The following is a 15,189-nucleotide window of genomic DNA, read 5'->3' as shown; positions in this document are numbered from 1 at the left end:
TTATTATTATTATTTTTACAGTTTGAGCTGAGCCATGAACGTATGACGTTTGTCAATAAAAAAATATATGTTGCGTGTCTAGAAATTTGCTCGACAAGCAAGTTAGTTAACGTTAGCTAACATTATCTATAGCTTTTGATGCTATAGCGTAACGTTAGATAGTTGACAATTACACTTTTAAATTGACAAACATCCAAAACGTCAGAATGTGTAATTCATGGCACAATTTAAAACGGTGTCAAAAAAGTACTTGTCTCTCGTCATTGACTACCGTACATATTTTTCCCGAAATATGTTGTCATGGTTGCCTGGCGGAAGGGGAGGCTTCTCCTCCTTCTCCTCCTATGGGGGCAGTCCCTCAACATAAATACTCAGCATACAATTTCATGAATCTTCTGTGAAAGTTATCTATACATAATTACCAAGGCTAGATGGCATGAATGGAATATATTATAATATATTTATGTAAAAATTATTAATCATAAATGGAATATATTAATACAAAAAATCTGACATAAACATTGGTTAAGTACTGTAGAATGGTTTTGTTTCTACATATAATGCAGTATTTACCATATACCTTCGTAAGTTATTTACATTTTGTCATTTAGTCATTTAGCTTTTATCCAAAGCGACTTACAAGTTCTGTATGACAAGTCATCAGGAAGGGTACAACTATCAGCTGAGTAACAATGTTCATCAAAGTGTTGAGTGCTACAGTTTATACAACGGCATGCAAATTTCTCGATTCTGATTGGCCATTCACACGTCTTTATTGGGAACAATCCACGGTCCTGGGCTCAGGACCCGCCCACAACCAAATCACATAACCCTCCCCGGCTCACTCCGGGAGAAAACAGGATCCCGGACAACAAATGGTTATGTTGAAAGCACCATAACGACTAAATATGAAGCGATTCTGTCAAGGGGAATGTGTTAGTATTTTAAACAATGTTGGATGATGTAATTGATGGGTCTTGACTCAATCTAGAACAAAAGAAAAATCGCGGATTGATTGATAGATTAATTGATTGATTTAAATTTCTTCCTTCCTACTTTCCGACTGCAGCGTTCTCTCTCACACTGTCCGACGCTGGCGTACCCACAAACACACACATACACACACACACACACACACACACACACATACACACACACACGCACACACACACTGTGACACACACACACACACACACACACACACGCACACACACACACACACACACACTCCTGTCTGCAACAGCGGGGGAGTCAGACTGAGAGAGAAGCAGCGCTGTTTTAAGTGAGCATGGTCTATTGAATTGATTGATTGGTTGATTGCTAATTTTATTACTGTACCCCTGGTTTCCAACTGGTTAAGTTTAGGCTAAAAGAAATAAATAAAAAAATAGGGCGAAGAAAACGTTTTTTTTCCTATAGGGCAAAGAAAACGTTTTAATAAATTTTCAATCAATCATTCCAATAATACACAGTTGGATGTGTTAGTTGGTTGGATGCACTTCAAGCTGCTTCCACATGAGGCAACTTCTCTCAATCATTCCAATAATACACAGTTGGATGTGTTAGTTTGGTTGGATGCACTTCAAGCTGCTTCCACATGGAGTTGTGGGAACTACTTTTTCTGGCGGATGGTTTTTTCAATAAATCTTCGATTAATGTGTGTTTATTGTATAGAAATAAGGTTGGATGAATCTGGCAGTTGTATAAAAGCTTTACACCACGTGCAGTCGTGATTTGTGACCAATACACCATGCCTAGGGGGGTCTAACGACCCTCGGCTGCGCCTCGGGCCTAACAACCACCCCTAGGCATGGTTTATTGGTCACAAACCACTCCTGCGTGTGATGTAATGCTTAAGTAGGTTAGTATTAGGACAAGTGCACAACATTAAGGTTAGTTAGGGTTAGACTTTTTTAAAGTTTCAGATAATGGTTGAAGAAGTGTGTGAAAAAAGTTATTACTTCAGGGTATTAATATGCAAGGTTTAACATTTAATAATCGTAGTTCGGGGTTGTCCATTTGAACGTGGGGATGGAGGGATATGGATTATTTATATTTACATTTAGTCATTTAGCTGAACGCTTTTATCCAAAGCGACTTACAGGTTCTGTATGACACGTCAGCAGGAAGTGTACGACTTTCAGCTGAGTAACAAGTATAGTAGGTAGTAATTTAGGCAAGGAAGATTATTTAGTGGAGGAGTGCATGATAGTCGAAGACGGTATGTTTTATTTATTTTTTTTGATGGAAAGATTGTGTCATCATCATCAAATATTTATTTAACCAGAAATAAAAACCCAACAGATTTCGTTCTTAACTAGCATTTCCTCTTACTTTGTTCTTAGGATTCAGCAACGTTTTCTTATTGTTGCTTTTTTCTCAGGCAAGAACAAATTATAAGAGTGGTCGAGAGCACTCTTACCGAAATAAGAAATTCGTACCCCCCAAACATAATAATAAAAAAAAAAAGCCTACCATTGGTTAATTGCCACCAAATTTTTCAACTTTTCAATAATCATAATAATAATAATTATTATAATTTATTGCGTGCGTTCTGTCTGAAATGGATTATATATTGCTGTTAGAACAGTTATGTTATGGCCGCCCAGGCCATTGATTGATTGAAGATTGTATTAACAGATTGCAGAATGGGTACAATACAGTACAGCTCAATACACACAATTGTTAAGGGGAGGCAGACCAGAGAAAGACTTTCGTCTTGTTTACATCCGGGTCCCCCATTTTCAATTCATAATGACATTTATGACATACACAACATACAGATATATATCATGACATTTATGACATGACATACAGATGCAGTACTGTATACGTAGCATAGAACGCATATTTAGAGATCGTCTATATCAGTGGTTCCCAAACTTCTGTTTTATGCGGACCACTAGATTGTTATCAAGAACATTTGTGGACCACCTCGTATGCAAACAGTAAAACATAAATAAATAAACAACTGACTTAAACCCAGTAATACACAAGACCCTCTTCTTGGACCAAGTAGGTTTTGTCGATAATCCAATACAGTTACCCCCACCCCGCCTACCCATCCCCCCCACCCCACCCAACCACCTCCAATGTACAGTCCCCCCCCCCCCACCTCCTCCAATGTACAGTTTCTACATCAAATGTATATACCGGTACTCTTTTTTTTTTAAACTCTTTTTGTATCACAAACAGTACTGTATTTGTAGATCTGGTATGTCATAAATGTATAGATGTAGCAGTACTGTCTATCTGTATGTCATGTATGTCATATATGTTATGATGAATTGAAAATGGGGGACCCTGATGTACAGTAAACAAGACGAAAGTCTTTCTCTGGTCTCCATCCCCTTAACAATTGTGTGTATTGAGCTGTACTGTATTGTACCCATTCTGCAATCTGTTAATACAATTTTCAATCAATCAATCAATCAATCAAGACCGCGTCGCGGGCACTGTGTTTCGTTCTCAGAATGGATTTGAGAGAGATGTGTCATCCAGTTTGACTTGGAGCACGCACTGTACTATGCGCACTGCCAGTCATCAGGCTATATATGCGGAGATATTCAGACTCTAGATCTATTTGCAGAGCCAGATGAGTTGCAACCTGTGCGATTGGCTCTTGACAACGCACAGTCGTTCAGTATTGACAAAGCCTACAGTACTTTGCTGGAACGATTCATTTTGCACGTACTGTATACAGTACGTGTGTATGCGCGCACTGCGGGAGGTGGCCAGAAGCGCGCAACTAGCCAACACTATTATATTACTATATTAATACAGTATATTCCACTATATAGCTATAGGTGCTGTATGATGACAATACATTTGATTCCTATCTAATTTTGATCCATCGCAATACGGCCGGGGGATCCGATGCAGACCCACGGCTCTCGTATTATAAAGAGCCCGCGAGGCGTGTCTCTGTATGCAAATGACTTGCGCGAGAACGCGCATCCAGTTTAGAATGAGTGGCATTCACCATTCAAAAAACCTGGGTAAGAACAGATTTGGACTTTAAGAACGGCTTGATGTGGCGGTGGCTTTTCTTAAGCAAGAATATAAGAAAGAGAGTATTGTTGAATGAGGCCCAATGAGACCGAGGTCTCTTTTTCAAGGGTGATCTGGCCAAGAAGGCAAGCATGAAACATACATAACAAAGCACAATACACATACACCTACCCAAAGCTGTAAAGGAATGTGAATCACTACCCACTTTCAAAAACACTCTCAAAAAACACCTAAGGGAGACTGCAACTCGAAACTGGCCCCTGTAAATGTCCGAACACAACCCCCTCCAATGTACAGTAAATTACCAAGTATGGTCTTGTCAATAATCCAATGTACAGTTTTGTTTGTACAGTTGTACAGTGTCGCCCCCCCCCCCCCCCCCCCCCACTCACCCAACCACCTCCAATGTACAGTCCCCCCCCACCCACCCAATCCAATGTACAGTTTCTACGTCAAATGTATATACTTTTTTTTTCTGGACTCTTTTTGTATCACAAACAGTACTGTAATTGCAAATCTGATATGTCATAAATGTATAGATGTAGCAGTTCTGTCTATCTGTATGTCATGTATGTCATATATGTTACGATGAATTGAAAATGGGGGACCCTGATGTAAACAAGACGAAAGTCTTTCTCTGGTCTGCATCCCCTTAACAATTGTATGTATTGAGCTGTACTGTACTGTACCCATTCTGCAATCTGTTAATAAAGTTTTCAATCAATCAATCAATACATAGACTACCATACAACCGACATTTTAAATAAACTTTTTTATTCAGCTTAATAAAATACAAGCACAATAAAACAGCAACAATCAACCTGTAGAAAAGTGCTACACATCAAAGCAGGAGCAGCAGTCTGAGTCTAGTGAGCTCAAACGGTTTGTTCACCTCTTCCCTCAGAACATCGAGAGCATCAAGGTGGTTCTTCACGAGAGGGAGCTGTGGAAGAAGTTCCACGAGGCTGGAACAGAGATGATCATCACTAAAGCAGGCAGGTGAGTACGGCAGCTCTCTGACACACCGACTACACAGCGTGCTGGTCCACAGAGCCACATTCATGACCAACCTCATCTCAAGTTCAAGTTTTATTTGTCACGTATAAAGTGTATATATATATATATATATATATATATATATATATATATATATATATATATATATATATATATATATATATATATATATATAATATGTTACATTACAGTGAAATGCTTGGTTCTGTATGAGCCTCTAGAGATTGTGCTTCATACAGTAAAAAAGTAGTAAAAAGACCAAACACTATACAAAATAAAGTACAAAATGCAAACAAAATGCAAAAATGAGGTAGAGATGTAGTGCAAATCCTTTAGTAATAAATAGATAAAATATACAAATATGGTGTAGTGATAAAAAGTGTTTAAAGTGTCTAAAGTTAGTGTTTAAAGTGAGTGTGTGCGTGTGGATGGATGGGTTAGTGTTGCATAGAGTCATTGAGCCTCCTGAGGGTACTTTTGAGTCTCTCTGTACTGGCCATGAGACTCCGGTAGCACTTGCCTGACCGCAGCAGTGCAAGGAGGAAGTTGTTTGGGCGACTGGAGTCTTCTTCTACTCTACTACTACTCTCCATTACATTTTTAGCCCCTCCCCCAATTAAATATCAACCATTTCAATATCGTCACCTTCTTAAAAGAATGGCTTAAGTCACATTTTGAGGAGAATTATGTTTTTTCTCGTCATGACACTGGCCAATTCTGTTTAAAATGGCTTACATCCTTATTTGAAAATATGATGCTGTTCCAACCCAGTGTTGTGTGATTAATAAATATCATATATTCTATATTTGGTTCAGTTAATTTTTTCAGTTTTTCTCAAAACTAGAAAATATGACTTAAGTCATTATTTTAAGAAGGTGACAATATATATATGGGCGGTCAGGTGGCGTAACGGAGATTGCGTTCGTCACCAACCCCGGAGACGCTAGGATTCGCCTGTTCGAATCCAGCTCACAGCTCCGGGGTTGTCACCAGCTTGGCTGGCCGTTCACACTAATACAATTGGCAGTATTAGAGGGTGGGAGAAGCTGGCGGGGTGGGTCCGGGTCGTTGTAAACAGCAACTCCTACAGTTCGGTCGGGGCGCTTGCTAAGCGTGGATAGGACTTGAGTGGGATAGTGTGATCCTTCCACACGCTACGCCCTCTCAATGAGAATCCGCGCTGCCAGGTGAAAAGAAGCGGTTGATTGGCTGGACGTGTGTCGGAGGAAGCACGTGATAGCCTCCACTCTCCCAGACCGACTGTGGGGGGTAAGTGCGCAGCGACCAGGAAGGGGGATTGGGAATTGGCATAACGACTAACATTGGGATGGGAGAAAATCGGAGGAAAATGGAGGGGGAAAAATTTCAAAAAAAAAAAAAAAAAAGTGACGATATGAAGCCTGCCTACCACTGTACAACTTGTGTAATATTGAGACTCGGAAGCTAGAATCCCATGAGCAGTGATATCAGCTACAAGCTTTTCACTTGAGTTTCAGCAGTACGCATAATACCTCTTGTTCATTCCAGCGCTAAAGACCACCTTAAACAACGTCTCACAGTTGCTCCGAGACGCCTCACAGAACGCCATGACTCAAAGTCTCTCAGATAAGGCAAAGCCCTCGGCCCGTTTCAACACCACAGAGGCTGGTTTTTACAGGAAGCTAAGTAAACAAGACTTTCCAGGGAGTTTTAACGTGTTGTCAAATGTTCGTTGTTGATCACATCTCATGCTTCTGGTCTTTTACTGCACACAATCATAATATTTATGTAATCCCACGATACGATCTTGTATGTGGTAAAGTAGGCTCCAGTTAAAGTGGTGGATTCATGGTATAGCAGGAACACCACGTCTCAGCCGGCTCAGTTAAAGTGGTGGATTCATGGTATAGCAGGAACACCACGTCTCAGCCGGCTCAGTTAAAGTGGTGGATTCATGGTATAGCAGGAACACCACGTCTCAGCCGGCTCAGTTAAAGTGGTGGATTCATGGTATAGCAGGAACACCACATCTCGGCCGGGCGGCTCAGTTAAAGTGGTGGATTCATGGTATAGCAGGAACACCACATCTCGGCCGGGCGGCTCAGTTAAAGTGGTGGATTCATGGTATAGCAGGAACACCACATCTCGGCTGGGTGGCTCAGTTAAAGTGGTGGATTCATGGTATAGCAGGAACACCACATCTCGGCCGGGCGGCTCAGTTAAAGTGGTGGATTCATGGTATAGCAGGAACACCACATCTCGGCCGGGCGGCTCAGTTAAAGTGGTGGATTCATGGTATAGCAGGAACCACCACGTCTCGGCCGGCCGGGCGGCTCCTAACATCCAGTAGCAGGAGAACAGTCTCTGCACCGGTCGATACATAATTGAACACAGGAATGACCGGCCTCGTTCCTTAAATTTAATGCGACCCCTGGATTAGACGGCGGGGCACGTGGACATTAACCAGAGAGCGAGTCGACTTCTTCAGACCGACCTCCGCCTCTCATTCTTCAGGCCCGTTTCTTTTTTCTTTTCTCCCTTCTCGTCTAAAGAAAAGAAAAAAGTAAAAAGGTCACCACATTTTTCCTGTAATGCTGCATCGCCGTGAGATATGGGCTTTCCCTTGTCCAGCTGATGAAGTGGGCTCTGAATCCTCTAAAGCCCTTTGAAGGGCCAGGCACTGCTTCAGCTATGCAGCTGCGATGGAAAACCTGACTGGGGCTTACGCGTACATTCAGCCCTCAGCTAGGGGGGCTGTTTACATTCGACAGGTCACAGAGAAAAAAAACCCTCTCTCTGTCATTCTTGACCGGTGACACAAAAAAAAAAGATTATATGAAGACAACATTAATTATTCCGCAGGGTTATGAATAGTGTAGGACACTCACTGTGTTGTCCCGGCAGAAGGCTTCGGGGGGGTACTGAGGTCTGTCGCAGGAAGAGGTATGCCGTGTTATATCTGTAATATAGAGCAGCGCGGTATCACCTTACATCTGATAATACCATGGATATCCACGAGGAATGTATCCGATTCCCTGCATGACCATTTCAACCATTCCTAATTTCGGCATAGAAATCCTAAAGTATGAAGTAATCTGGGAGCAATTCTTTGTATATATATATATATATATATTTTTTTAAAGTACAACACTAATGCTGGGAAGATGAACCACAGGGTTGATAAGCAAAGGTGCATATCTGGATATTTTGGCTTCAGAGTTTTTCTTGTTTTGAATCTCAATGTAGGGCTCATTCATACTTCAGTAACATAGTTAACCAGCCGTGGCTTTAAGGAAGCTCTTCTTCAGAAATAATTAAAAAAAAAATGTATCCCAGAGGGGAGATTCAGGTGTCCATCAACAGCCATTTAAAACAATTAATACAATACATACAATTAATACGTGTTCAAAACAAAGACGGACATAATAAGTAGGGCTAAAAAAAAGGCTAAAATAGAGCTAAAAAATGGCGAAGGATAAAAAAGAGTCTATTCAGGTAATGGGGTTGTTATTAGTCCACAAATCAAATGAGACAGTGGTCTAGGTGCCACAGTGTCAGCCATCAGAAAACAGTGACCATAAGGAATCATTTGAGATGCAGCCCAACTCTGTACGTCAATCTTATAATATGTAATAAAGAAATTATATATTGAATCTTGCCTATTCAAAATGTTGAATGAAGTGCACCATTTAGCATTTAGAGGGACGGTGTGATGCCTAATGATTGCTATTCCCATGTTCAGTTATGACTAATAGGTTGCTGTAGCAACTTTTGGGTTGATAGCATTAGTTACACAGATTGGGGGAAATACCGAACCATTGTTGAAATACTGGGGAAAAAAATGTATCCGAAATATATATATTAATTTATATATAGATCGAAAAATGCAGCATTAGTGTTGTACTTTTAAAAATATTGGAATTGGAAATGTGTCTTTGGCTTCACCATGCAATCAACAAGACAACACAACACAACACAAACCACACACACACACACACACACACACACACACACACACACACACACACACACACACACACACACACACACACACACACACACACACACACACACACACACACATCTGAATGGCCTACATCCATCTCTAGTTTATGGTTGTAAACTTTCATTAGGCTGGGATTATTCTAGATGTCACTTTTTATACAGGGAAGTAAAGTAAAAACAACAACAACAACAACAACAACAACAACAACAACAACAACAACAACAACAACAACAACAACAACAACAACAACAGGTATCATCACATTGAAAGACGGCTCATCAACTCTCTGTCCGGCTGAAGAGGTTACGTCACACAGTTGAGCTCAACAAGAGAAAACCCAGAGGGACCCACACAAGCCTCTCTGGTCGGCACAGAGAGATCTTTCCGTATTAGAACTACGGACAAGGCTACATGTTCCTTTCTAGGGCATAAATGTGAACGACAAATGAAAAACAGTGCACAAAGTTATCTTAGAAATTGTAGAAATAGTGCAGCTTTAAGCCATGAAACTATCAAAGCAGCAAAACAACAGTGACATTGTTAACTAATCAGAGTCAGACAATAAGACAAGTAACTGAACCCAGATCATTTAATGCGCCAGGATCTTTTAATCTTCTCATTCAGTCCAACCGTGAACCGAAGTAGGTTACAGTTATATTGGAGGTTATGTTATAATAACACCGCTCTTTAATGTTTGGAACAATTACAATTTATTTACGTTTTTGGTTCTGTATTAATCTATTGTCTACTGATGTCAATTAATACCATTACTTTGTATTTTGTCAGTGAAGACACTCGGCTTTAATATGATGGTTATTCCCTCCATTTTGGAAAATTCCGCCAAGAACATTTGAACAGAAATATAATATTAAATAAAGTAGTTATCTCTTTACATCATACATTTAAAAAAAAAATATGTATACATGCAGTGACTTCTAAAGGTCTGCAATACAACCAATAAATACCAACAAACTCTTGATAATGTAGTTAAATCAGATGCTCAGATGCACAGTCACTGGACCCCAATGAAGACTCAGTCATGGAACACATTGTGCTCCAGGTGACAGTGGTGTGGTCTGAACACAATCCACAACTCCTGCTGAGACCTGATTGATTGATTGATTGATTGATTGAAAACTTTATTAAAGATTGCAGAATGGGTACAGTACAGTACAGCTCAATACATACAATTGTTAAGGGGATGCAGACCAGAGAAAGACTTTCATCTTGTTTACATCAGGGTCCCCCATTTTCAATTCATCATAACATTTATGACATACATGACATACAGATAGACAGTACTGCTACATCTATACATTTATGACATACCAGATTTGCAAATACAGTACTGTTTGTGATACGAAAAGAGTCCATAAAAAAGAGTATATACATTTGACGTAGAAACTGTACATTGGAGGAGGTTGGGTAGGTGGGGGACACTGTACATTGGAGGTGGTTGGGTGGGGGGGGGGAGGTTGGGTAGGAGTGGGGGGGAGGTTGGGGAGGAGGGGTGGGTGGGGGACACTGTACAACTGTACAAGCAAAACTGTACATTGGAATATTGACAAGACCATACTTGGTAATTTACTGTACATTGGAGGGGGTTGTGTTAGGACATTTACAGGGGCCAGTTTCGAATTGCAGTCTCCCGTAGGTGTTTTTTGAGAGTGTTTTTGAAAGTGGGTAGTGATTCACATTCCTTCACAGCTTTGGGTAGGGCGTTCCACATTGATGTGGCATAATTGCGAAACGTGTTTAGTCTCTTGTTTGAGCCGAATCTGGGTTTAACATGATTTGTGGAGCTCCCTCTGGTGTTGTGATCGTGGTATTCACTGACCTTTGGGAAGTATTTTGACATGTACATGGGTACCTTGGTCGTGTAGTGTATCTTGTAGACCAGGGCCCTGTTTCTTGTACCTGGATAACTGAGTTAGCCGGATAACTTTAACTGGATAACTGGGTTAGCTGGACTTTCCGGTTTCATGTACGTGGATTTTCCAAATCACCATGACAACATATCCAAAAGTTTGAGCCTGGTCGAAAGCAGAGTTCAAGTTCAACTTAGCCTGAACCATCGCCACGCCCCCGCAAAGAAGTGACGGCCCGTTTCCTGAAACTATTCCCACAGTCTACGATCTGCATTATACCATTCTGAATTACGTTCTTGTGCTCCATTCTTCCAGAGGGGGCTTTTGAAATGTAAAATAGACCCAAAATGCTGATACTAAATTCACTTTGTCCTAAATAATGCACGTTATATATACCGTGGCGACGGTGGCGCTCGCTCGTGCGATGTACACATTATGTGGTTATTTTAATTGTAACTGGGATTAAGATGTCTGATGAGATGCGCTGTTTGACGGATTTGAGAAATTGAATGAGCCGTTGACGTCACATTAATGAATGAGGATAAAGAGATAAACTTCATTCATAACAAAGGATATTCTAAACACGGGTCTCTCGTTCATTAATGTATAAACAATGAATTTATCCCATCTGGCACAGTGGTCCAGCGGTAGTGCTCAAGCCTGCCAACCCAGCGACCCGGGTTCAAAACCCGGTCTTTCCAATATGATTTTTTTGAATATAATATTAATGATTATACGCCAAAGTAGCCTGGTTTTAAGTTAAAATATTATAAATCTACATGCATTGAGGATGTCATTCTTTATATAGCTCTCAACGTGCACCAGATTGAATTATTCCTATATTGCAAAAAGAAGGAGACGACTAGGGTCTTGAACCCCGGTCGTCTGTGTGAAAGTCAAAAGAACAACCCGTTAGACCACATCGGAGATAAGTTAAAGATTGACTATACATCAATCAATGGGTAAGAGAGCCGTATCGTAATTCTGTATAACAGTTAACTAATTATTTTCGCTAGCAAGATCTCATTTGATTATTCAATCCAGCAGGCAAGTTTAAAGAAATATAATCTGATTGATTGAGGTAATGAGGGACTTAAAATTAGCCTATAGATAACGCATTTAACTTGTCGGCGAGGCGATTGAGCCGTACTGCAATATGTTAATAAAGTTTTAAATCAATTAATCAATCAATGCCGCTAGAGAATCAGGATTTCTGCGATCGACACCTGCTGTCTTCTCAGCTGAGGCGGGCGCGCGCACTGATCCTGAGAATCAAGTCTGGCTTGAGTTAACGAGACTGAATCCACCTTCTTGGAACAGGAAAATCCCGGCTTCAAACATCGGGTTAACTGAAGCTGGATAATGACATCTTGATCGACTTAGTTGAACCACGTACAAGAAACAGGGCCCAGGCCCATTGCAAGTTGCTGTACTCTGTCGTCTACTCTAAGCCATCCTAGGTTGTCAAAGTGGGCAGGGGTGAGGTGGGTTCTAGGAGTAAGGTCAAGCAGTAGTCTGACCAGTTTGTTTTGAGATCTTTGTAATTTTGTTTTTAGCGCCTTTGAGGTGCTTTGGTACCATGAGGTGCAGGCATAGTCGTAGTACCCTTGAATGAGTGCTCCTGCCAGAGTCTTCAGGGTATTCTTGTTTACCAGTGAGGCAGGGTTAGAAATTAAAAAAAAATTTCAAGGGCTTTTTTTGCCCCCCTTAATTGATTTTCGGGGGCTTTTTTATTTATTTCGGGGGCACAATATTTTTATAATGAAAATTAACATAAAGATTATAAAACATTGTTGACACTTATTTTTTTACAGTCTTCGTCCCTATGTTTGATAATGTAATGTTAATGTCTCCATATATAGGGCTCTACGCTAACCTTTTTCCCAAGGAGCACATGTGCTCCTAAATAAAATGTTAATAAATAAAATCTAAATACAAATTTAGGAGCACACAGAAATTTAGGAGCAGAGTGACAATTGTTCAAGTAACACACACACACACACACGATGTGTGACATGGCTTGGTTTCATGTTTTGAGGTACCTTCAATTATCTGTAAATAATACATACATACTCTATCTAAATAGATTAAATATGATTGTCCCTGAGGGCAAGTTGTGTTGTTGTCTTGATATATCTACAAATAGCAGACGGATAGCCGGTTGCCTCTGGATCAATGAATGTCTAATATTGAATAATATTATTAGCTATTTTATTTTTAACATCCCTAATTCCAACAGTCAAGAGGCTTGTTTCAAATTGATACATGAAAAACCCCACACGCAACATCCACCTCAAACACAACAAAAGAACAGAGCATCTCAGTGAACTTATGTCATGGACTATGTCTATGGACTGTCAGCTGAACTCGCACCAATGCATAGGGAAATAGTCAGACCTCCCAGAATTATTTCATAATACAAGTTTTGAATGGACGTTTGGATTAAAATCATCTCGAAGACAGCACTGGAACGTTTGTGAGTATAGGCTCTGGCCAGATCGATCAATAAAATACGTTGCACGCTCAGCGCTGTGGAATGAAGGAAATGCGCATCGGGATCGGATTTGGATGTTATTCTTTGGAGTTGTGTTACAAATGGAACGGTCTTTCCCCGCCGAACACAAGTTACTTAACGTTACACAGGTCGCGCTATGCAGATGCTTAGCTTGCTAACGTTAAGTTACACTATGCATGCTTGATGAAAACAGAGCTCTCTGTCTGTCTGCGTTCGCAGCACCTCTCAAGCACCCTGTAACACGCAGCGGGCCCCGCCTCCCTCCTTGCATTCCACCCAAAAACTGAATTTCAGTCCAGTTTCTGAACTATTAACAGCGGAGCTGTTTTGTAATCTTCACTCATCTCGCACACTGCAAGTAAATAATTTTTCCGGTTCGCACACACACATATTATTAGGGGCAAATACGAGGGAAATGCTCGCACTGTAGAGCATATATATAATTATATATATAATTAGTAAACTGTCGGGAGCTTTTCTTGCCCCCCTTAACTGATTTTCGAGGGCATTTGGTCAATTTTCGAGGGCATTTTGCCCCAAGCCCCCGTTAATTTCGAACCCTGCAGTGAGGAGATCCGGTACAAGAATCGAGTTTGTTGGTTGACTTTTTTTTATTACATTGGATGCCATTTTGTCACAGGAAAGATTTGCCTCTAGGATGGAACCCAGGTAGGTAATATCTTCTTTCCTTGTGACAATATTGTCACCTACTGTAACTGAGAAGCCGTCGGTCTTGCTGAGTTTGTTATTTGAACCGAAGAGAATGGACTCTGTTTTGCCCATGTGTAATGATAGTTTGTTATCAGCGAGCCATATGCAGATTTTGCCTAGTTCTGAGCTGAGGGTTTTTTCAACCTGTAACTTGTTCTTGTCAGAGACTAGCAGGGCTGAGTCGTCCGCAAACAGGAACAAGTTGCAGTCACAAGTTGACGACATTTGCATAAATTAAGAACAGTAGCGGACCTAGTATGCTTCCTTGTGGAACACCACAGCTTATTGTGAGGGGGGGGGGGGATAGGGTACCATTTACCTCCACCATCTGCTCTCTCCCCTCCAGGTAGGATTGCATCCAGCTCACTGATAGACTATCAAAACCAATTGCTCTTAGCTTGTGTCGTCTCCTCTAATGGACTTGTCTCATGAAGTATAGTAGTATCTTAACAGTACAGTACTCTGCTGTTGTTCTTTCTCTTAGTTGCTTGCTGCGTTACCCATAGGAGAATAGTACGGTGATGGAAGAATCATCAGGCAGAATGCAGAGCTCTCATCTAAAGTTGTTGCATTTATTGCATATAAAACACAATGTATTTCTATATTAAAAGGTTTGAAATGTCCCACAAAGTTGAGTCTTTGTTGAAAAGAGTCTATATCCAAATAAATGTTGTTCAAAACAGCGTTGAATCTATCTTGCTAATTCGAGTTCTTTGTTGTCTGGAGAAACCAGGAAGTTCTTTGTCCGATCTCTTTTGTTGTTGTTTAATTTGTTGCTATGGTGATGAGTTCCTCCGTCTATTCTCGCTTTGCCGTCCTGCCGCTGGGGTGGTGTGTGTTCTGTCTCTGTTCCCAGCGTTCCCTTTTATCAATGAGAAAGACACGTCTGTGTGACGTCATCAAAGGCCGTCCCCTAGACGTTTTCCACCAATCACTGACTTTCAGTTTGAAAGTAAAAATGGGTTGTCTTAAACAGACCATCTGACCTCTGTTTTGTTTTCCCATCAGAGAAATATATTACTGTCTAAATATGCTTAATACAGTTGGCATTAAACTCCAGGGTGTATTTAGTTGAACTGGGA

At 40.7% G+C, this 15,189-nt stretch overlaps 1 protein-coding gene across 1 annotated transcript in view; it reads left to right on the top strand.

Annotated features, from left to right (window-relative positions):
- Positions 1–15,189, top strand: part of tbx4 (T-box transcription factor 4) — a gene marked incomplete at both ends in the record, with an annotated part of 59,459 nt that overhangs the window by 6,222 nt on the left and 38,048 nt on the right. The window contains one exon of the mRNA XM_084338856.1: positions 4,916–5,010. Coding sequence (XP_084194982.1) covers positions 4,916–5,010 — 95 coding nt within the window. The remainder of the gene's footprint in view (positions 1–4,915; positions 5,011–15,189) is intronic.

Source organism: Notolepis coatsorum, assembly GCF_963971535.1.
Source record: "Notolepis coatsorum genome assembly, contig: SCAFFOLD_293, whole genome shotgun sequence".
Taxonomy (NCBI): domain Eukaryota; kingdom Metazoa; phylum Chordata; class Actinopteri; order Aulopiformes; family Paralepididae; genus Notolepis; species Notolepis coatsorum.
The sequence above is the reverse complement of the archived record's forward strand: the minus strand, read 5'-3'. Positions and strand labels throughout refer to the sequence as shown.